The sequence below is a fragment of the Natrix helvetica genome (assembly GCF_964273705.1).
Source record: "Natrix helvetica genome assembly, chromosome: 1".
In the NCBI taxonomy this organism is placed as follows: domain Eukaryota; kingdom Metazoa; phylum Chordata; class Lepidosauria; order Squamata; family Natricidae; genus Natrix; species Natrix helvetica.
Window position 1 is genome coordinate 72920915 of NC_138548.1, and position 21639 is coordinate 72942553.

The 21639-nt window shown below is 39.3% G+C and overlaps 2 protein-coding genes across 5 annotated transcripts in view; one reads left to right on the forward strand and one right to left on the reverse strand.

Annotated features, from left to right (window-relative positions):
• The window catches only part of CAPN3 (calpain 3), a 37414-nt gene extending 34579 nt beyond the window's left edge, over positions 1–2835 (forward strand). The window contains exon 23 of one of the 2 annotated variants that reach the window (XM_081936106.1): positions 1236–2778. In XM_081936106.1, coding sequence (XP_081792232.1) covers positions 1236–1262 — 27 coding nt within the window. In that variant the 3' untranslated portion in view covers positions 1263–2778. Of the gene's footprint in view, positions 1–1235 lie in introns of both variants that reach the window. The other variant, XM_081936107.1, reaches the window with a different exon arrangement.
• Positions 2836–2906: 71 nt separating this feature from the next.
• Positions 2907–21639, reverse strand: part of ZNF106 (zinc finger protein 106) — a 51911-nt gene continuing 33178 nt past the window's right edge. For all 3 annotated transcript variants that reach the window (XM_081936101.1, XM_081936103.1, XM_081936102.1), the window contains exons 12-22: positions 21217–21272; positions 19665–19810; positions 15237–15371; positions 14002–14118; positions 13343–13534; positions 12805–12867; positions 11093–11212; positions 10471–10542; positions 8788–8859; positions 7199–7345; positions 2907–6404 (exon numbers count right to left, since the gene is read on the reverse strand). In XM_081936101.1, the coding sequence (XP_081792227.1) occupies positions 6348–6404; positions 7199–7345; positions 8788–8859; positions 10471–10542; positions 11093–11212; positions 12805–12867; positions 13343–13534; positions 14002–14118; positions 15237–15371; positions 19665–19810; positions 21217–21272 (1177 nt within the window). In that variant the 3' untranslated portion in view covers positions 2907–6347. The remainder of the gene's footprint in view (positions 6405–7198; positions 7346–8787; positions 8860–10470; positions 10543–11092; positions 11213–12804; positions 12868–13342; positions 13535–14001; positions 14119–15236; positions 15372–19664; positions 19811–21216; positions 21273–21639) is intronic.

Below are 21639 nucleotides of genomic sequence, written 5' to 3' on the forward strand. Positions count from 1 at the left end.
GTCATACTCAGAAAATAGTACATTCGATGTCTTTAGAATATGGGCATTCTAAGGAAACCACAAGTACTTCCTTTCCTCAAGTTCATTCGTATTATTGATTTGGACAATAAGTAATCACGGGCTTGTATATCATCTAGGATAAAATATACTTAGCTTATCTAATATAGGGGACTCTTATTTCCTTACATCTACAGTTTGAGAAGGTTGTGAAATCCTTCACAATGTTTATTTACAATACAAAGGTTTACTCTTATTGGTAGAGTTTTCCTAATAAAAAGAATTCATTAGAAAAAAATCTGATTGGCCAATGGATTTTCCCATTCCTTTTGACTCCTTGCACTTCCCCAAAACTTTTAAAGAAAGTAGAAATTATAAGGAAGTAGAAATCACTCAGTGGAGAGCTGCATAGATTCTACCGAATGTCCTTGACTGTTGTTTGGGAACTTTCATCATAGCAGAAATGAAATTTCTTAATAAAGGAACCCATTTTAAAAGTTGTCATTTTACATTGCTGCTGTAAAGTGCATAAAAGGCAAAATAGTTTAAGCATGGGGCTCATGCAGTTTTGAGTAGAAGTTCAAGAATATCTATTTTAAAAAGCAGATGTATTAGGTTTATTCTATAGTGAAGGTCTACTATTATCTACTATTAGCTCAAATGCTTTAGATGAATTAAAGAGATAAATGGAAAATCAGTCGATAAAACAGGATTTAATATAGAAGTTTAAGTGTTCTAAAACTATCTATATCTACCTGTAGGCTAGTCTTTGAGTTCTGAACTTAGGGAGACCTATTTAGCGTATCTAGTGTTGGGCTATATATATGTGTCTGAAATCATTTCAAAGATTATTCTACTGATAGTGACAACTTAATTTGGCTTTAATAGTGCGTATTATAATTTATTTTCAAGGTAGCAAAAAATAAATGTATTGTGATTTCTATGTTCATAATTCATAGCTAATTGAGCTACGAATTAGAAAGGACATACAGCCTTGCAAATGCAGTGTCATTGTAAGGTTTAATATACCTGGAAATCCTTTTTGGACATAAGTATCTCTGAGTATGGGAATAGGTGTCAACAAACAATTTTATAGTCTGATGCTGAACATGTTCAGTTCGTATTTTAAGTCAATTTCTTTACTGGGTCAAAGGGATTTGCACAAATCGCATACTGTATTTTGTTTTGCATATTAAAAAAAGGCCTATTATCTTACAATACCCATTTTCTACTTCCAGTGGCTACAGCTCACCATGTATGCCTGATTATCACTTATTTTGCACCTTCTCTTGGATTATTGACTTAATCGGCCAACATTCAGTTACAAGACATTGATCTCTTGCACATCTCCCTCTTAAAAATTACACGGAAAGGAAGTATAAATTCAGCAGATGTATGTTCAAGGAAACAGCTTACGGAGAACAAAAGCATGTTGTGCACAAGAAGGGGATCTGCTTTCCTGATGGAATCAACTCTAGATGCATGAGTTTCGTTGCAAATCAAAATTGTTGTCTTACTTTGAAACAGCACCTCTTCTTACCTTCTGGGATATTCAGGGTGCAGCAGAACAATTTATTCGTATTAAACACTACAACTTGCCAAAATGCGGTTCATCTAAGTAATTCAACTTATTTGAAAATAACACGACTCAAAACATTTATCTAAATTATTTTTATAGAATTTTGTTATATGTTACATCAGTTATTATTCCTTTAGCCAAAGCTTCCTACAATTAGGCCCGGCAACAGAATATATCAATGTACACAGATGAAGTATTAAACAGGATGTATCAAATGACAAGATAGATGATTCAATATTGTGGCTGAACTATAGGTGGTCCTCAACCATTCATTTATAGCGACCACTTGACATTACAACAGCACTGCAAAAAAAGTGACTTTCAACCGGGCCAAGCACTTAAACACTGTTGCACCACCACCCAAAATCATGTTTTCCCAAATTGGGTGTTTGGCAACTGGCATGTATTTACAATGATTGCCATGTGCTCAAGTCGTTTGATCATTGTTTGCAGCCTTCCCAGCCAGCTTCTAAGAAGCTAAGTCATTAGGAAGCTGGGTAAGCTTAACGACCATGTGATTCACTTAGCTGCAGTGACTAGCTCAACAACGATGGTCATAAAAATCAGGCGTGAACTCACTTAACACCATCTCACTTAGCAATAGAAGTTATAGTCCCAATTGTGGTTGTTAAGTCGAGGGGCTACCTGCAATTAATTTTGTTCCTAGGCTGCAGGAAAAACATTTAAGCTAAATTACAAGTTTGTTCTGGCTGCAATAAACTGACAGATTCAGGAAGTCTGGGTTCTCTTACAGTAGAACCTTTATAGAAATCTGTATTGACATATAAACAAGACTTCTTTTATCAGACGTTTTGCACATAGGATTAACTGTGATCTAGTGCTACATTTGTTTGGAAACTATATTCCTTATCCCATTTTGTAAAATGTGATGCAAGCAATGGTTCCATTGCTGGGGATAATATGGCAAAAGTTGCATAATAAATAAATGAGAGCTCTTTCACTGGATCTGCTGTGTTAAAATTATGAAAGAATATTAAAAAGAAAACCTGTGAAAATATTCTAGTTGTAGATGTCCAGTTTTTTAATAGATGCTTGTACGGATTTGTAAGAAGGATCACTATCCAATATTTTTGCTTATGTTTAGAATTGTGGCTTTGGGAAGTTGACCTTTGAGGTATGTGGAATAGCTAGGTAAAAACAATGAAACAGGCTTCATACTAAAGAATATTTTTTTTTTGCTATACTTTAATTTAGAAGCTTGACCCTCAGCAATTTTAAGACTTCAATTCCCAGAATTCCTCAAAAGCAAATGACATATTTAAATTATTGTGAAACCTGAAGAAAATGAATAGACCACACCACACCTCTCTTGGGATAAAGTAAATTTATTTTGTTCTCTTTTTGTTGTTTATCTTATCTAATTCACAGCTTTGTAGCAAAAAAGGAAAGACTAAATCATTCACTGAAACAAATGGAGAAAAGATGTTAGTTAAACAGTTATAGCATAGTAGGTATGCTATCATTATCACCTGGTATTTCTGCAATTACAGGAATCTGTTCATGCCTTAAATGATGTGTTATTTTAGACCTTCTAGCTGCTTTGATGCACAATACTATATGGAGCACCTGCTTATATGTTCTGTGGAAACCATTCCTCACAACTATAGATTATCTAGGAAACTCAAGTGTTTAGAGCAAGTTAGCTGCTGGCTGCCTGAATACTAATTCTTAATGTATCTGTCTTTGAACATATTTGCGCTATGAAACACATATCCCCAACTTGCATTTAAAAAGAAGATAAAATGTCGTGTTATACATTTTATATCTAGTGTGATAAGGATGCAGCCCTGACTTTTTAAGGTGGCTGCTTTGCCACTTTATTAAGATGTTATAGCTTTTATGTTTCAATCCACCGTAGCCCAGGTAGCGTCTCAAAGGGCAAATAGAAGCTGGGATACTTGCAAGTGTTCTATTATTTAGTGGGACAAAAATGCAACCAGCCAAATACCTGAATTCTACGGCAGCTGATACACACAACAGTCCTCCACAGCAGAACCATTAATGTAAAGAAACACATTCAACACACACACACACACACAAAACTTAATGGCATTTTAAAAAACGCACACCTCTTATACTGAGGAAATATGTCGGCATGCAGTCCAAATACTTTGCATATGCAACCTGCAACAACTTACTCAGACATCAGCCAGCACGCAAAATTAAACACTTCCCACACATTTCAATAATGCACTCTGCGATTCACTCTGGCAACTTCATTTCTATCTCCTTTCTTTCAAAATAAATCTCTTCTAAAGATAAAGTTAATATATTTCTGGAAATAAGACAAAAACCTGCAACCTTCCAGAACGTGACAATCTTCAAAGTACGCAATCTTGATGCATCCGCCTTACCATTCTATCAATAATCAGCAAACTCCACTTTGCCCTCTTTGCATCGAGATTTCTATAGAGCAACCCAAAGGAGCATGCTTACATTTCCAACTAAAGAGGTATAAGTACAGAAAACAACCTCAAACCAAACAAATAACCTGAATCGCAAGAGAAGATTTCACATTCCACATGAAAGAACTGTGGAGCTTCAGCACAACACACTGAAGGAGGAGGAGTTTAACTTTCTAAGTTATGTGCATGAAGCCTCATTTGCAACTATTCTTCTCATTAAGAAAAACATATATTATAGAACAAACTAATAATAAAACTTGGCCACACTTTTATTGCTGAACAAGTTTTCATACAAATTATGAAAGCATCCCAAAAAACACTCACCTTAAATGTGCATGCGCGCACACCCAAACATACATATAGTACTAAACAGTAAAAAACACAAATAAGTCATCCAACATATAAATCACTTGCAATTACTGATGTGCAGATATTTAAATTATTGCATATCAAGGCACCATCCTCTTCGAGTTAAAATACTGAAAAAGAAACTTGAAGAGGATGCAAAATTAAAATCCACCCATCCACATAACTAATAACACGCTCCATATATTTTTCTTCACAAAAATACTTCCTGCCTCTGTAATTTAACTTCAAACACATTCAGTTAAGAATGAGCTATATTTTAAAATGCCATTCGATATTCGGCTGTCTACAAAATGAAAGTTTTTGCAGCCTTTCAAATAAGCATTTGACGGTTTCCTTCAGCCTGTTTGATTTCAGCTGCCAACAATGTCATGAAAAGAGGAGGCACTATTGCACAGAAATCACACGCAGGCTACAGCAGATGTTCTAACAATAGAAGATAACCAGTGAATTGTTCATTATTTCTGAACGTGGCAAAGGTCAAAAGAGGGGACCAGAATCAAAACATCTTCAAGCTACTGGAATTATCAAGAAATCATGTAGAGCAGCTTCCAAATGGTTTGTTCTTCCTGCTGTTGAAGTCACTAAGTTATACATTAATTACCTTTTATTTTTAAAGGTTGATTACAATGCCATTTGTTCTTCTAATATGTATATATTTTGTCTGGTGTAGTTAAGCTCACAGTCAGATACTGCTAGACTAATAATGAGGTTTTTAGCTTTTCTATGGAAGAAAAACCAGAACTGATGTCACAAACACTAGATGAAATCTAAATAGGGAACCATTTTCTGAATACCGCAAATTGCAGCACAAAAACTTTCCCAGACAGCACTGACCATATACACAATTCTTTCACAAACACATATGCTATTTTTCTTTCAATTCTTGCATTTGTCATGCTGCTTAGTTTTGCTCCCTTAAATGACAGCACAAACTATATGCAAAATTCTCAGCTTCTGCTTAGGTTTTAAATCTTTCCAGTTTGTGCCCAACAGCTTTTTAACTTGCAATTATAGGAATTGAAATTTAGTCAGTTGATGTGAAACAAGATGGTTACCAAAAACACAGGATTCTCACAGGCTTAGCTGGATGAAGCAAGTTAACGTTCACTTACTTCAAATGCCAGAATGGTCATAACTTAAAATTCTCAGAATCAAAAACACAGTCCCAATATTGTGGCAAGAGAGCACTGCGTATAAACCTAATCAAAAATGTTTAATGTAAGTTATATTTACTGGTGTTTGTATTATGGTGCCTGGAACTCTTAAGATAACTGGGAAATAACAGTATGTTTAAGAAACAAGTATTCTGCTCTCTTAACAGTATGTTGTCTGCCACGCTAAGATTCTTTGGCGCCAAAGCATACCCATAAAATCAAGTACAATTGTGATTAATTGATTTCACATTTTAAACTGAAGCCACAATATAAAGTAATTCAAACAGTGAGCCAGTTGTTCATTCCCACGGCAAAATATCTCAAAGATTTCAGTAAGGAAAAAAAATAAGGAATTCAACGATCAGATGGTATTTCTAACCTGAGTTCAATAATGTTTTGATTAACATTAAAATAATCCAAACTCAGAAACAAGCATTAACAGGGGATCCTACAAATAACATGAAAACTGGTGGTTAAAACACTTACATGTAGGGCCCCAAATTAAGTATAAAACGTTACTCTGAATACCAAGTAATAGATAAGCACACTGCACTTATTTGCACAATGTAAATAAGAGGGAAGGTAGATTCCCCTCCCCCCCAAACAAGTGAATGGTATGAACAGTTATTTGGTATGACTGTCATTCCTTTCTCTACAGAGCTGTGAATAGATCCTGTCTCTGTAGACAAAAAAGAAAAAGGTGTGTATTCTTTTTCCACTCCAATGATGAACAGGAGGAAAAAGAAAAGAACGAGGTGGACAAGGCATGTAAAATTACTTGTGTATAAAAAAATACTTCCCAATATGGGAGGCTGAAAAATGTCATGAGTCAATCTTGCTATCATCCTCTGCGTGTTTCTCAATATGTCCCACCGCATCCTAGAGGCAGAAAGGAAACAAGATTGATTTCAATTGGCTCAGATTTTTATACTTCAACAACCGATAAAAAAAATAAAGCACATCAATGATACATTCCAGGCCAGGGTACATCCAAGATTTAGGACAGCACTAGTCAGAGTTCAAATGTTCTTATTAAATTTTTAAGTTTTAACCAGCAAGTTAGAAACATCCCCATACTCTTACTGACCAGCTTTAACTTTAATTTGATTGGTCTTTGTGAAAGGTTGCAGATGTTCAGTAGTTATTAGGTGAACTGTTTGGTACAGAAATGTATGTCTATCACCGCTGTGTAAGTAACATTTATGATAGAAAAGCATCTTATAAGTCAATCCGAGGAAAGACTGGGAAGAATAAGTGATGATAGAATTAATGTTGGTGGACAAGGAAAGAACAGAACAAATAGGGGAAAAGGGGGGAATCTGAAGGGAAAATAAATATTGTCAACAGCTAGTACATTTTTAATACTTCTATAGTCTGCAGACAATAGAATTGTAGATCAAGGCCCTTAAACTGGTTTCTTTTCCAGTTACCACTATCAAAGAACCAATAGCAGAGTAACAAGGGCACCAGACATTTTCTATCACTATATCAGGAATAGAATTTCTTCTCACCTTACGACACAGTGGCAGCAGGACTGCCAATTGTGCACCTCTTTTTTTCCTTAAAAAGACGTATTAAAGTTTTTATAGATTGCTCTCTTCCCAAGCTACAAGAACTACATTCCAAATAATTCCTTCATCGTTCACCTTTTATCCAATGTCTTTGCTACATACCTGTTTGGAACTTTTCCTGGAGGTGAAGAATGCATCACAATTTTTCCAACGACACTTCAGAGTTTGAAAATTCGGATTTGTGTGGTCATTTAACAAATGCTGTTTCAAGTGGTCCACAACTCCAAATATAAGTGAACATCCATGCCACTGATAAGCAAAATAAACAAAACAGGGAATGGCTGAAAGCTAGTGGAGACATTAACAATGTAACCATTTTTCTGCAGTTCATACATGTAAGAAAGAGAAAAATAAGAAAATACTAGAGGTCCCTTAATTAGCTTGATTTAGTAAAAACTAGTTCTGTAAAACCATAAAATGATACATTCATTCATTAATTTTTGTCCACAGCCTCCCTTCAGAAATTTTTCTCAGCCTCAACTCTGAAATAACTTGGATTGCGAAAAAAAGTGGCTGACCCCAAATCATCCAAGGAGCTCCCAACGTCTCCTGGGTCTTATAACACCTTAACCACTCTACTGCACAACTCTGTATAACACAACGAGTTTCAATCCTCCATTGGACAATGCAAGTATGAATAGGACTGAAGTAACCAAAACTGTAAAGACCACTTCAATCCACCTCTAGGAAAAAGAAGGGAGTCAAATGATAAACTTGAAGTTTTTGGGTTGCTTGAAAGATATACTGACATTTATAGCTTTGAGTTTTTTCAACAGAAACCTGGCAGCAATTGTGCCAAGTTTGTTTCATCCCTCTAGGACGCTACAGCCAAGGTCTTTGCACCTTTCAGCCAAACAGAAAAAACCACTTCATGCAATTATCAGAGATGGACACTTTCTGCTCCAGAATACAACATTATATGAAGGAACTATGATGTTCCCTCATGCTGAACATGGGAGAGAACTGAGTGACCAATTTCTTGTCTTCTCAAAGTACCCATATTAACACAAGGATTGCTTGAAGGGGACAGAGACCACACCACACCTGGTTTGTCTCTCTTGAGAATAAGTATCAAAAGCTCTACATTTGTCCAGAGGATTCTACCAGGAAGAGTGTTGTCATTACAGTGACATCATGACATATATATTGTCTGAAAATTATGCTTTTCTTGCCCTTAGGCAAGATGATGAACTAGTGAAGAGAGTCCTGTTTCCAAAAGCTTCCTTGGGGTACAAATGGAGGACATCTAGGGGTGGGCAGGTGGCCCTTGGCATCTTTCTGAGCCTACCCCCCCCCCCCGCCAAAGAATACTTAGAATGGTTGGAGTCAATATTTTCAGTCATTCTTAAACAAAGACTAAACTTAGGGGTTTAAAAACTATTTGAGATTTTTCTGGAATCTGGAGTGAACTAATTGCTTTCCATAATAGGTAAAGAATTTGATTCAAACTTGGCTTAGAGTTGATTTATAATATCTGATATCTTATGGCTAGCCTGCCTTTTAAATGAACAAATCAATCAACCAAATTTGTTACAGTTGCCCAACTCCAATTTTAACTGTTTCAACTATTTGGTTTTGGTGACATTTTTATCCTATTTATGTTACATTTTTTGTGGATTCAACAGATTTCAAATATTATGAACAACTACATGAACCTCAGAGTCTAAAGAGCAAAAGTATTTTTTCTTTACCCAACAACGATAGTTCTGCATCAGGTTAAGCCGCACTGCTTGGATACTACCATTATAGCAACCTGTGTAGATCTGAAAAGAGGGAAAAAAGAATTCTAGAATTAAAAGAATAAAAAGACATGAATATACTAAATGCAGTAGCCACTTGTACTATATTTAAAATTTCTACTATGATTAGAATATGTATTTTCTGTACAGTAGCTTATATATTTTAGTGATAAAAAACAAAAAGTTGAAATTAATTCTATAAACTCCTTTATCACTCAGTTCATAATGGCTGGATTAAGGGAAACAATTCAATTAGTATATTGAATATATGAAGGGTTTTTTTTAATCTTGAGGTATCAATAACAGCAAAACAGCTAGTCTATGTATGAACACAAAACCTAAGGATGAACTGTAAAACTGTTTTGCAAAAGAAATCAGTAATTATGTTTAGAAAACATACATTAATATGCAACCAAAGAATGCAGGATCATTAATTGAATAAAGTCCCTCAGTTACACTATGGAGTTATTAAATTAAGTGCTATAATTAAACAAGGGGTTTAACAGTACAAATAGTCATTAAGTGTTTGAGTGGTGATAGTCTGTTCCTGGGAAGTCATTTTTTGCATGCAGTCAATAGGATAACAAACTATAATGATGCCATTCAGGCTATGGAGACATTCTATGTTAAGTACCCAATTGAAAAATTTTAAAAACACACACATATGCCCAGAAATCTTACCTAGTTACTTAGACTGTTGGTTAAACTAGAGTTGCTGTGCTTCTCAGATTTCAGTTGGTTTAGTCATCTCAAATGTTAAAGTTTATTCAAAAGTTATCTGATGCTTTTCACAGATTCAAAAGAGTTGGTAAAATTGTATCATTTTATCATAGTTTAGTTGTTTTAACAAACAATCCAACTGGGATACTTTTTAATAATAGCAATAGCACTTAAGACTTATATACCACTTCACAGTGCTTTACAGCTCCTCTAAGCGGTTTACAGAAGCAGCATATTGCCCCCAACAATCTGGCTCCTAATTTTACCGACCTTGTAAGGATGGAAGGCTGAGTCAACCTGAGTCAATCAGATTGAGGGAATTGAACTGTTGGCAATGTGAGCTGAGTTAGCCTGCATTCTTATCACTGCACTATCATGCAGGAAAAAAGGAGTACCAAATTTACATAAATAATACTAAATACTCTCCAGATTTTCTGGACTCCCACAGTCCCTTAGCCCTGGCCATCTTGCAAAAGCAGATAAGAGTTTGGAATCCAATCCAACTGCAGGGCATTAAATTGGCTTCTTCTGATCTGTGAATTTACTTATGTCTTTTGTTAGAGCCCGGCTAGAATCCAGAATACTCCTCTTTATGCACATAGAGAAGTCGTGATGCCAGATGATTAGTTTGATGTTCTTAAATATAAGATACAAATCTCTGTTATCTTCCCCCAGGTGACAGAAGCTCCTCATGGGGTGCTCTAGTGGGTTTGAGGACATCTGGCTCTTTGGATACAGCTTCTAACAAATTCATAATTGCTTCACAGTCCTATTTCCCAACCAGAGGGAACCAAGCATGAAGTAACTTGCAAAACGCTAACTACAAAGCAAGCAAGAATAATGATCTAATTCTGGATAGCCATAATCATAAGAGGAAAATCCCTAATACTATGGAAAGAGAAAACGAAGAGTTACCATGCTCTTATGAATGGTCATGCACATAATCATATCCGAATGTCCTCCATAGACTTGTAAACGATCGTGAGACTTGGTGGAAAAGAGAGGGGGGAAAAATAAAACTCTTGTCAGACATATGTAATAAGCCAATAAGTATATACCTAAAGATTTAGTTGCACTAAACTGCATGTAAACAATGTAAGAAAAACCAAAACTGCTTTTTTGTCCTACGATACTAGTTTGCTTATTTTAAATACTCGTTTCCATCCATAGACTCTCCCAGATAAAAAGTTATCAAAATAACTAAATAACCTCACACGCTTTCAGAATGTATGGCAGGCAATGTATATAACCTAGGGCTTTCACCACAACATTGTTATCTCATGGCAGGTAAATTTAGCAGGCAAAACACACAACCCAGCAGCTATTTTTCCTAGAGAAAATTAGACCCTGAAGTCTCTGCAACTCCTACAGGACTTCTTTAAAAACCCAATTCAGAGCTAAAAGAGTTGCTTCAAATGAGATCACGTGAAATATTTGAAGATGAATACATCACTTGGGATCAAAGAGAAACAAAAGGATATCATTTACAAGGATAATGATCACATTCCACTTTAAATAAAATCAGCTAGATTTTTACCTGCAACTCATATACTCGAACACACTTGTCTAAACAGGCTGTTACCATCACTTTTCCTAGGATGTTCACAACAGTTACTGCGTGGTTATGCCCCTTGTATATCCGTACCAGCTCTCCAGTCTGCAACAAGATCATCAGGATAAATAGGTATGCACAGAGCAAATAAATTAATTGTTTCTACTAGATTCTTATACACTTTCCTTTTAAGAACAAAATCTTGAAGAGGATAGGTTTCTTCTTTAATTTGTACTGTTAATAAAGTGAGCATTGTAAGAAAGATTGTTAACTGTCTAGCATAAACAACACTTTCATATGGCCACCTTTATGTATTTTGTGTAAAAGCTTATCCTTATCTACCATCATTCACAAGAAATAAAAAGAGATGCAGCTGAGAATTTGTATTCTTCTCTTCCATGCCATCCCTATTCCTATTCATTTACTGAATTTGTATGCGCCCCTCACTCTACCAAGCAACTCTTGGGTGGCTTACAATGTCATAATTAACAGAATAAAACAATTACAGGATTAAAACATTAAAGCATTATAGTAAAAATTAATATATTAAAATTATTATTAAAATGGATAAAAAGAACCAATGCATTAAGTGAGGTATTGTATTAGTCTACTAGCCTTCTCCAAATAGGACGCCCCTATCAAGGTCCCAGGACAGTTGGCAATGCCAGGTTTTCAGGCTCTTTCAGAAGGCCAAAAAGTTGGGGGCAGGTCTCAGCTCAATGGGCATGATGTTCTGCAGCAGAAAGGCTCTTTTCCTTTACCATGCCAGTCACAGTTCCTTGGGTAACAAGATCCAAAGCATGCCCCTTCTGCCTCCTGGCCTGCTTATGAGTTGCCTGGGACTCACTTAATGACATATTATCCTCACTTAATGATGGCAATAGGGAGTGTTGCTGGGATTGTCATTATAAGATGTGGTCATGTGATGTTGTACTTTATGACTGCATTGTTTAGTGATGAGAATACCAGTCTCAATTACAGTTTTTCCCCCCCATGGATCATAATATAGGTAGAGGTTTCCCTTGCACGTATGTGCAGTCGTTCCCAACTCTAGGGGGTGGTGCTCACCTCTGTTTCAAAGCTGAAGAGCCAGCGCTGTCCGAAGACGTGGTTATGTGGACTGCATGACTAAACGCCGAAAGCACACGGAACGCTGTTGCCTTCCCACCAAAGGTGGTTCCTATTTTTCTACTTGCATTTTTACATGCTTTCAAACTGCTAGATTGGCAGAAGCTGGGACAAGTATCAGGAGCTCACTCCGTTACACGGCCCTAGAGATTTGAACCACTGAACTGCCGACCTTTCTGATCAACAAGCTCAGTGTCTTAGCCACTGAACCACCCTTGGGTCATAATATAATAATAGCTATTTGATGGATTTCTTCTTAAAATATTGAGATGAAACAGGGCTCGTAGTATATTTTTTAACTGGCACAATTGTCTAGTCAAATAAAAAATACAGTGCACAAGCGTTTCCTAAAGCAACTAATTTTTCTATTGCTCAGAGCATCTACAGTCAAGATTCAGGTTTAGGTATTAGTTGTTTTTCTCTGTGAACACTTGTTTAAAATTGAATTAAATTCATCTAAATGAATTATCAACACCAATTTAGCAGTAAATTATTTTGTTAGAAATAAAAGAAGTATGAAGCATGTCATATTTCATAGATTAAAATAAAATGACCTTTGAACAACTTACATGGATGTTGTGGGCATGGACAGATTGGTCACTGGAACCACTGAAGACCAGATCATTCACAACCTTGGAAGACAAAGCCAACAGCCAGATTACATACAATATTTAACCAGAAATACTTCATTCCTTAACCAGCTCTCATGTTAATTGTCACAATATAATTGCAATGAATGAATCACCTCTAGAGAATGAATTACAAAGCCAGTCTGACCACCAGCTGCAACAGAACTGCATTACTCAACCAAATTACCAACAGACCTAGTCAATGCCACAAGTTCAGCTGTGCTTCAAAATTACTATTATCTATTACAAGGAAGGTTTTTACATCTCCAGACGACTGATTTGCAGAGCATCAAGCAAGGCCTCCCTCCGAAAATCCCACATCTTCTCCCAGCTGACATATATGTCTCTCATCTTACACGTCCTCAGAACTGATGAAATAGCATCAAGCAAAAAAAAAAAAAAGGTGTTTCATTTACAAGTTATGAATTGTTTCAAATGGCTGCATTTCAATAAAAGCTCTTCTTTTTAAAGTACTTGCCTTCATACACAGTACTGTTTTGCTATGACCTTCAAGGGTTCGGAGCAGGAGTCCATTTCGGGCATCTCGCACACTAATTGTACAATCGTAGGATCCCACAATCAGTAGTCGTCGTGCCCCTTCCTGCGCTGTAGCCAGGCAGCTGATCGCCCGAGGACCATGACACTCAAAAGTCTCAAGTTGTCGGTTGTTCTGGGCGGAGGGGGGGGGGAGAATACAACCCAAACACAAGTTATGGACACGATTATTTCCTTCCAGTTATGCCATATAACTGGAAATGTAAAACAATATTTTTTTTCATTAAGAAACAGTGTTGTTTATTTTTTATGGAGTGAATTTCTTTAAGATATACTCTGCTCCACAGCAAATACTTACATAATTTTAATTTTGAAAAGAAAAACAATTCAAAGAAACAGAAAAGTGTGCATGGATTCCTTTCCCAGTAATTACTCCCCCAGGCAAATTGTAGTCTTATGTCTAATTGTGCTTATGCATCAATTAACCTCTAACTGTGCCAAGATAGATCTCCCCCTTGTTTCTTTAACTACAGAAATTGGATGCAAGTTAAACTTCAAACTTTATTTGTCCTTTTCAGTTATCATGCATTACAGCAGCATTTCTTCTTGGAGATTAGCAATGCTTACATCTCTCATACTGACCTTTATATTAAAAGTGACCACATTTCCATTTGCAAGGCCGGCGTAAAGGATCCTCCATCTACTGTGCAGGCAAAGCACACGCTCATCCAGTTTAAACTGATCAATAAGTTCTCTTGTCTAGCAAGTGAAAAAAAAGTAGGATTTACTAAACTCATAATAAATAGCCTTAAGAAGCAGCTTGAACACAAGCTTTGAAAGTACCGCATTTTTCGGACTAGAAGACGCACTGGAGTATAAGTCCACCCGTCTGGTTTTTGCCCTCCCTGGTCCCCAGAAACCCTCTGCAGGCCTCCCAAACCCTCTGAATGTCCTGTTTTCCCCCAAAATGAGCCCATTTTTGACCTCCCAACCCCCCCCACGCATCCCGTTTTTGTCCTCCTCAGCCCCCAGGAGAACTTTGCAGACCTCCCAAACCTTCTGTGCATCCAGTTTTCACCAAAAAACGGGCCTGTTTTTGGCAAAAATGGGACGTGCTGGGTGTGTGTGTGTGTTGAGAGGCCAAAAACAGGGCAGTATTCAGTCTATAAAACACAAACACATTTCACCCACTTTTTTAGGGGGAAAAGTGCATCTTATAGTCCAAAAATATAGTATATTATTTAGGAAACTCTCTTGTACATTGAGAAACCTAAACTGCTACATGTACTATAAAGGTTAAAGGGAAGTTTCATTTAGGTAGCAGTTTATGTTTTTCAACATACAAGCAAACTGTTGCTTTAGGTGTAAGTCTGCTCCTGAAAACCACTGGAAGAATGAAAAACTGAATTCTAAATATATATTTAATTCTGTGCTCCTTTAAAGTCTTATATGTGGTCTTCCGCTCTAAATGTAGAAGTAATGCACACACAGTATTGCCTTGACGTTTGTAAATAAAACACCACCAAGAATTTTATCGATCTGAGACAAAATAATGCATACAAATAATAAATGTATAAAAATAATGTGGGTTAAGTAATTGTTTAAACTGTAATTCAAGTATTATCACTTTGCATTGGTGAAAATGTTTTTACTTCTGGAAGTCATTTTAAGATTCTTAGAAGTTGCTTTAGATGCAGAGCTGAAGAAATATCACACTCCGAAATGTCTGGGAAGGTCTACCTTCCCAGAGCCAATCCATCCTGACACTCACAATTGGCATAGGGGGCAAAATGAATAAATTCAGAATCCAGAATTATAAAAGGCAATGCATTTCCTCCTGGTTAATTAGTTGTATCAATTGTTACCTCTGCACTTACCTTGACATTATAGCAATTTATATTGTGATCACTGGAGCCAGAATAGAGTGCTGCATTTTTCCCTGTTGTCTGAATTACCAGGAGGCAGTTGACTTTGGAAGTGTGGCCTTCGAAGACACCCAAACATTTCCTGTTCTATGAAAAGGAGAACAAAATGTGGTCAGATTGTATTTAAATTGGGATGAACGACTTTTAAAAGGCAGAGATCACCCTTTTTGAAAGAAAGCAAGGACCATGCATGGGATCATGGGGGGGGGGGGGGGGGTTGTTTTGTTTTTAGTTTTATTAAAATGATTTCAGGGCTTGCAACTCCACTTCTGTATATTTCCCACTTCCAAAGCTGGAAGCCATGTCACTAGTTCTTAGCACTTACAATAAAGAGGCAGTTCTCCAGATTCAAGAAATTTAAGATGCATGTGCAACTACAAATATAATAATTTTTGACTTAGAACCAATCATTTAGTGACCGTTCGAAGTTACAACAGATCCTTCCAAAAGCTACTTATGACTTGATTTCAAAGTTACGATGGCTGAAACATCTTCCCAAAGTCATAGGGACACATTTTGGCCACTTGGCAACAGGCTCATTTTTGTAGCATCCCACAATCATTCAAGTGTGATTTTTAAAAATGCTTTTTGCCAGTTTCTGGCATTTATTTACTTTTCCAGCAAAAGTGGATTCACATAACATGGTGTTTACTTAATGACCACTCCCAATTTTTTACAAATAATTGTAAAATTAGTCCCAGTCACTTAATCACTAACAACTGCAATGATAGTCGGTTGAGAGACCGTGGTCGTTGGACACGCCTGGTCATTTGTACCAACCCCCGCATTCTAGGTGGTCAGGTTCTACAGAGCCAGGGCCTCAGGCTGATGTTGTGTAACGCGAGGTCCGTGGTTAACAAGGCCCCCCTCATCAACGATCTGATTTCAGAGGGGGAGCCGGACCTCGTGGGAATAACGGAAACCTGGTTGGGCCATGAGGGAGGTTTGCCTCTCGTGGAAATGTGCCCACCAGGCTACCGTGTATTCCACCAGCCACGGGCCCAGGGCAGGGGTGGTGGGGTAGCGGTAATTATACGGGAGAATCTGGAGCCGAGAGAATTCACTGTGCCGCAGATATCCGGGTGTGAGTCTCTGGGCGTGAGATGGGGCCCAGGGAGACAGCTGGGCCTGCTGATTGTATACTTGGCTCCTCGCTATACATCAGCGGCCCTGCCCGAACTCCTCGAGCCGATCACTGAGATGGCGGTTGAGACCCCCAAACTCTTAGTTATGGGGGATTTCAACCTGCCGTCGATGGGAGAAGCATCCGAGGCAGTTCGGGAGTTCATGGCTTCCATGGCAGCCATGGATCTGACTCAAGTAATTTAGGGCCCGATGCACGAGGGAGGCCACACACTGGATCTTGTGTTTATCTCCGACCAGTGGACGAGTGATCTAGGAGTAAGGGATCTAGCCATCACGCCCCTGTCATGGTCAGATCACTCACTTCTCCGGCTTGATTTCCCTGGCGCTACCCCCCGCCGCGGGGAGGCGGAACCAGATTGTCCTAGATGGTTCCGCCCCAGGCGTCTGATGGAACCGGATAGGTTCCAGACGGAGCTTGGGCCACTTCCTGTGGACCTGACCCGCTCCCGGATGGAGGACTTGGTGGCTGCATGGAATAGTGCGGCTGCCTGGGCCTTAGACCGGGTTGCGCCTTTGCGGCCTCTCCGGTGGCAACGAACCGCCCTGGCTCCCTGGTTTAACGAGGAGCTAAGGGCGATGAAACGCCACAAGAGACGCCTAGAGAGCAGATGGAGATCCTCTCACTCCGAATTTGACCGAACACAGGTAAGAACCTACTTAAGGACTTACCTTGTGGCATTAAGAGTGGCCAAACGTCGATATTGTGCCACTCTTATTGCGTCCGCAGAGAACCGCCCTGCCGCCCTGTTTCGGGTGACCCGCTCCCTCTTGTCACAGAGGCAGCAGGAGCCCCCTTTGCAGGGCAGGGCAGAGGAATTTGGGGAATACCTGCAGGATAAAATCGCTCAAATCCGGAGGGAATGGGACCCCTTCAGTGTTCCAGGGGGGGACGTCCGAGGCGAGTCTTGAGAGACCATGCTGGGAGGAGTTTGACTCTGTTGCCACCGAGGATTTGGACAGGTTGCGTGGGCGACTGCGAGCCACCACGTGTTTATTGGACCCGTGTCCCTCCTGGCTTGTACTGGCATCCTGGGAGGATACACGAGGCTGGCTATTGGGACTTGTGAACGCTTCATTGAGTGAGGGTTTCCTGCCAGCCGCCTTGAAAGAGGCGGTTGTGAGGCCCTTGCTCAAGAAGCCTTCTCTGGACCCAATGGAGCTAGCAAATTATCGTCCTGTCTCCAACCTTCCTTTTTTAAAGAAGGTTGTAGAGAGCGTGGTGGCTCAGCAGTTCCCACGTCACCTGGAGGAATCTGATTATCTAGACCCGCGCCAGTCTGGCTTCCGGCCCGGGCACAGCACAGAGACGGCCTTGGTCGCGTTGGTGGATGATCTCTGGAGGGCCAGAGATAGGGGTTGTTCCTCTATCCTGGTCCTATTAGACCTCTCAGCGGCTTTTGATACCATCAACCATGGTATCCTACTGCGCCGGCTGGAGGGGTTGGGGGTAGGAGGCACCGTGTTGCAGTGGTTCTGCTCCTACCTCTCCGACCGGACGCAATGTGTGTTGGCAGGGGAGCAGAGGTCGACCCTGAGGCCGCTCACTTGTGGGGTGCCACAGGGGTCGGTCCTCTCGCCTCTCCTGTTCAACACATATATGAAGCCGCTGGGCGAGATCATCCGTGGTTTTGGGGTGGGATACCACCTGTACGCTGATGATACACAGCTGTACATTTCCACCCCAAACCACCCCAACGAAGCCGTCGAAGTGATGTCCCGGTGTTTGGAAGCCGTACTGGTCTGGATGGGAGACAACAGACTCAGACTCAACCCCTCCAAGACGGAGTGGCTGTGGCTACCGGCCCCCCGGTTCAACCAGTGTATTCCATCGCTGGCCATCGGGGGCGAGCAACTGGCCCCCGTGGAGCGGGCGCGCAATTTGGGCATCCTCCTAGACACCTGGCTGTCTATGGAAGACCATGTGGCACCCGTGGCAAGGGGGGCGTTCCACCAGGTTCGCCTGGTGCGCCAATTGCGCCCCCTATTGGACCGGGATGCCCTCCGCACAGTCACTCACGCGCTGGTGACGTCCCGCCTGGACTACTGTAATGCTCTCTACATGGGGCTCCCCTTGAGATGCACCCGGAGACTGCAACTGGTCCAGAATGCGGCCGTGCGGGCAATCATGGGGAGAACGAGGTTCTCCCATATAACACCTCTCCTGCGTGAGCTGCACTGGCTCCCTGTGGTCTACCAGGTGCGCTTCAAGGTGTTAGTCACCATCTTTAAAGCGCTCCATGGCACAGGACCTAGCTATTTGCGGGATCGCATTCTGCCCCATACATCCCTGCGACCAATTCGCTCTCACAGAGGGGGACTCCTCCGGGTGCCGTCCACCAGACAGTGTCAGAGGGCGGCGCCCAGGAGTAGGGCCTTCTCTGTGATGGGCCCAGCCCTCTGGAATGACCTCCCCCCAGACATCAGGATAATGACCGATCTCCGCTCCTTCCGCACGAAACTCAAGACCCACCTGTTCCAACTAGCCAGCCTGTCTTAAACTAGAACTTTCTAACCTCCCTGGCAATTTTAATTATGGTAAATGTAAATTTTGGGGTTTTAAATTATTTTAACTGTTTTAATTTATTATTATTTATTTTAACCTAGTGGCTTTTTATTGGAATCTTATTTGTTAAGCATTGATGTCACCTCCTCCATGCCACATCTGTATATTTGTTTTGATTGTACGTCGCCCCGAGTCCCTTTGCGGAGAGGGGGCGACTGATAAGTCAAATAAATAAATAAATAAATAAATAAATAAATAAATAAATAAATAAATATGATTAATTTCAGGGTCGACTACAATTGTTAGTTGAGGACAGCCTATATATAGCCCTAAACTACCTGCCTAATATTGTCTTCTAGTAAGTTCCACCATTCCTTCAAGAGCTGCAACTTCATATGAACTTAAGCTCTGTTAAGAAAACGTTTGACACCATGTTTTCATGAAAAAGATTCACTAGATTTGATTAATAGCTCCCAAATATTAATTTCTAAAACAGAGTTCTAATAATATTTTAAAGTGTCCTTTGCCTCTCCCCACAAAACTGAATAGGTTTCAGTTTCATCTGAACAGATGCATTTATCTCAAGGCTGTTAACAGTTGCAGTCTAAAATATATTGAGGGCCCTACTTTTCCATCTTTCCTAATTATTCAATCATTTTAATAGCACCAAGACTTCCTTTGGGTCAAAGAGGTCACAATCCAACTGCAACTCCTTCAGCAAGTCTACTTACCACTAAGTTATATGCACGGACAGTTTTGTCTGCTGAGCAGGTGTACAACACATTTCCAAAAATCTGAATGGCATTCACTGAAGCCGAATGCCCCTCAAATATCCCTTCTGTGGGATCCTCATCTTCACCTGGCTCTGAAGACACTTCTGGCAAATACAAATCAAAGTTTGCAATTAAACATTCTGTTCATATGAGTGCACTTTGTCTTCTATACGTTTGGATATGGTTAATGGTTCCATTTTGCCTTCCCACCCAACCATTTCTTCTTCCTTGTACCCGTTACTCATTGCAGCATAGTGCTGTCCACACCCTCTTCAACATGTGCAAAGGCTGCTAGCCTTCCATGCTGCTTCTCCCTCCCAACCCATAATAATCTTCCAAGGTCTGAACAGTCTCCCTTATCTGCCTTATTTAACCCTTCCACTGAGCAACTAATCAAGTTTGTTTTGACCCCATTAATTGATGGAGCTGGGAAAAGGAACTAAACTGCAATTTTGTCAAGGAAAAAATACGGTATAAAAAGAGTTTACCAACTTTAATAGATACAGTCTGGAACCATACAGAAAAAGCTTGCTGTCACCACAGGGGAATATTAAGTGTGAAGGAAAAAGAAATGGAAATTGATTCCATTGCCAGAAGAATAAAACTAACATTGTTCAAATACATTCAAACATATGTTACAAATAAATATAGCACCAAAATGATTAGCTTTGAACAATATTTTACAGTCATCTAATCAAAATGATTACATTAAAGCTCCTCAAAAGTTTACTGAAGCGCATCTCAAGTTAAAAGTTGGTTCCAAATGATTAAATTCCTTGAGTCAAAATTTATCCCAAAGTAGCCTTTGAGTTTCTTCTTCATCTATCATCACCTCTGTGTGTGTGTGTGTGTGTGTGTGTGTGTGTGTGTGTGTGTCTGTGTGTGTGTTTTCCAGCATAACTCTGAAATGCCTCGAGCAATTTCAACCAAACTTGGTACATAGATGATTTACCCTCTGGAAACAAATACTTTGGGGGTACGACACCTGTAACACCCCTCGGGATGTGTGTTCTGTTACGATACAGCCTGTTGTGCCTTTAAATGGCTTCTACTGTACTGCCATAAAATGACTTCTACTGTACAGCGTAGTGGAGTTGCCATTGTAACAGCTTCACAGTACTTCACAAAGGGGCTCCCTCTGGTAATGGGGAAAATCCAACATTAGAAATTACGTTTGGTCTGGACATTTTCCCCCTATAAATAAATACCTGGACACGCCAGGTTATCAGTTAGTACATAGATACAAAAGAAATAATAAGTAATTTATTGGATAGAAGAAGGAAAGAATATTCAATTTTGTTCAAACAGACCAAAGGGCAAGCAAGAGATATAAGAAACCTCAAGTCAAAGTCTCAGGGGGAAAAAATAGCCTGGATATTTTGGAAATTTCAGAATATTTTTAAGTGCATAATTATGAAGCAACTGAATTCCAAGAAACTACTTCATCTCTCCTCCAAAAGCTCTTATACTTATTTTGCTGTTAAGAAAACCAATATGCAGACAGAGGTACCTGATGAGGTTTTTGATCCTCGTAATGCCGATAAAGGTGTCTGAGTCTCAGCCACACTATAGAAGAAAGAGAATGCCACTGATCATTTAAGTAGTTTAGAAAAAAAAACACCATTACAAACCCAATACTACATTAGAATCTTCCTGGAAAAATATTTTATGAAAAAGAAGTAAGTCTTTCTACAGAAACTACAATGAAACTTTTCTCAAATTTTATATGAAATAGGTTTTTTGTCATAAATGGTTTGCTGAATTATGGTTCGGTATATCAAATTTAATATAATTGTTTTCCAAACCGTTTCTCAGCTGAAGGATTCCTGAATATTCCTTTAGAATTCCTAAAGGATTTCTAAATATTAAGAACACCAATTATATGGTCCCCTAAGAAACCATAAACTCTAATATTCTACTAGCCAGATTAAAA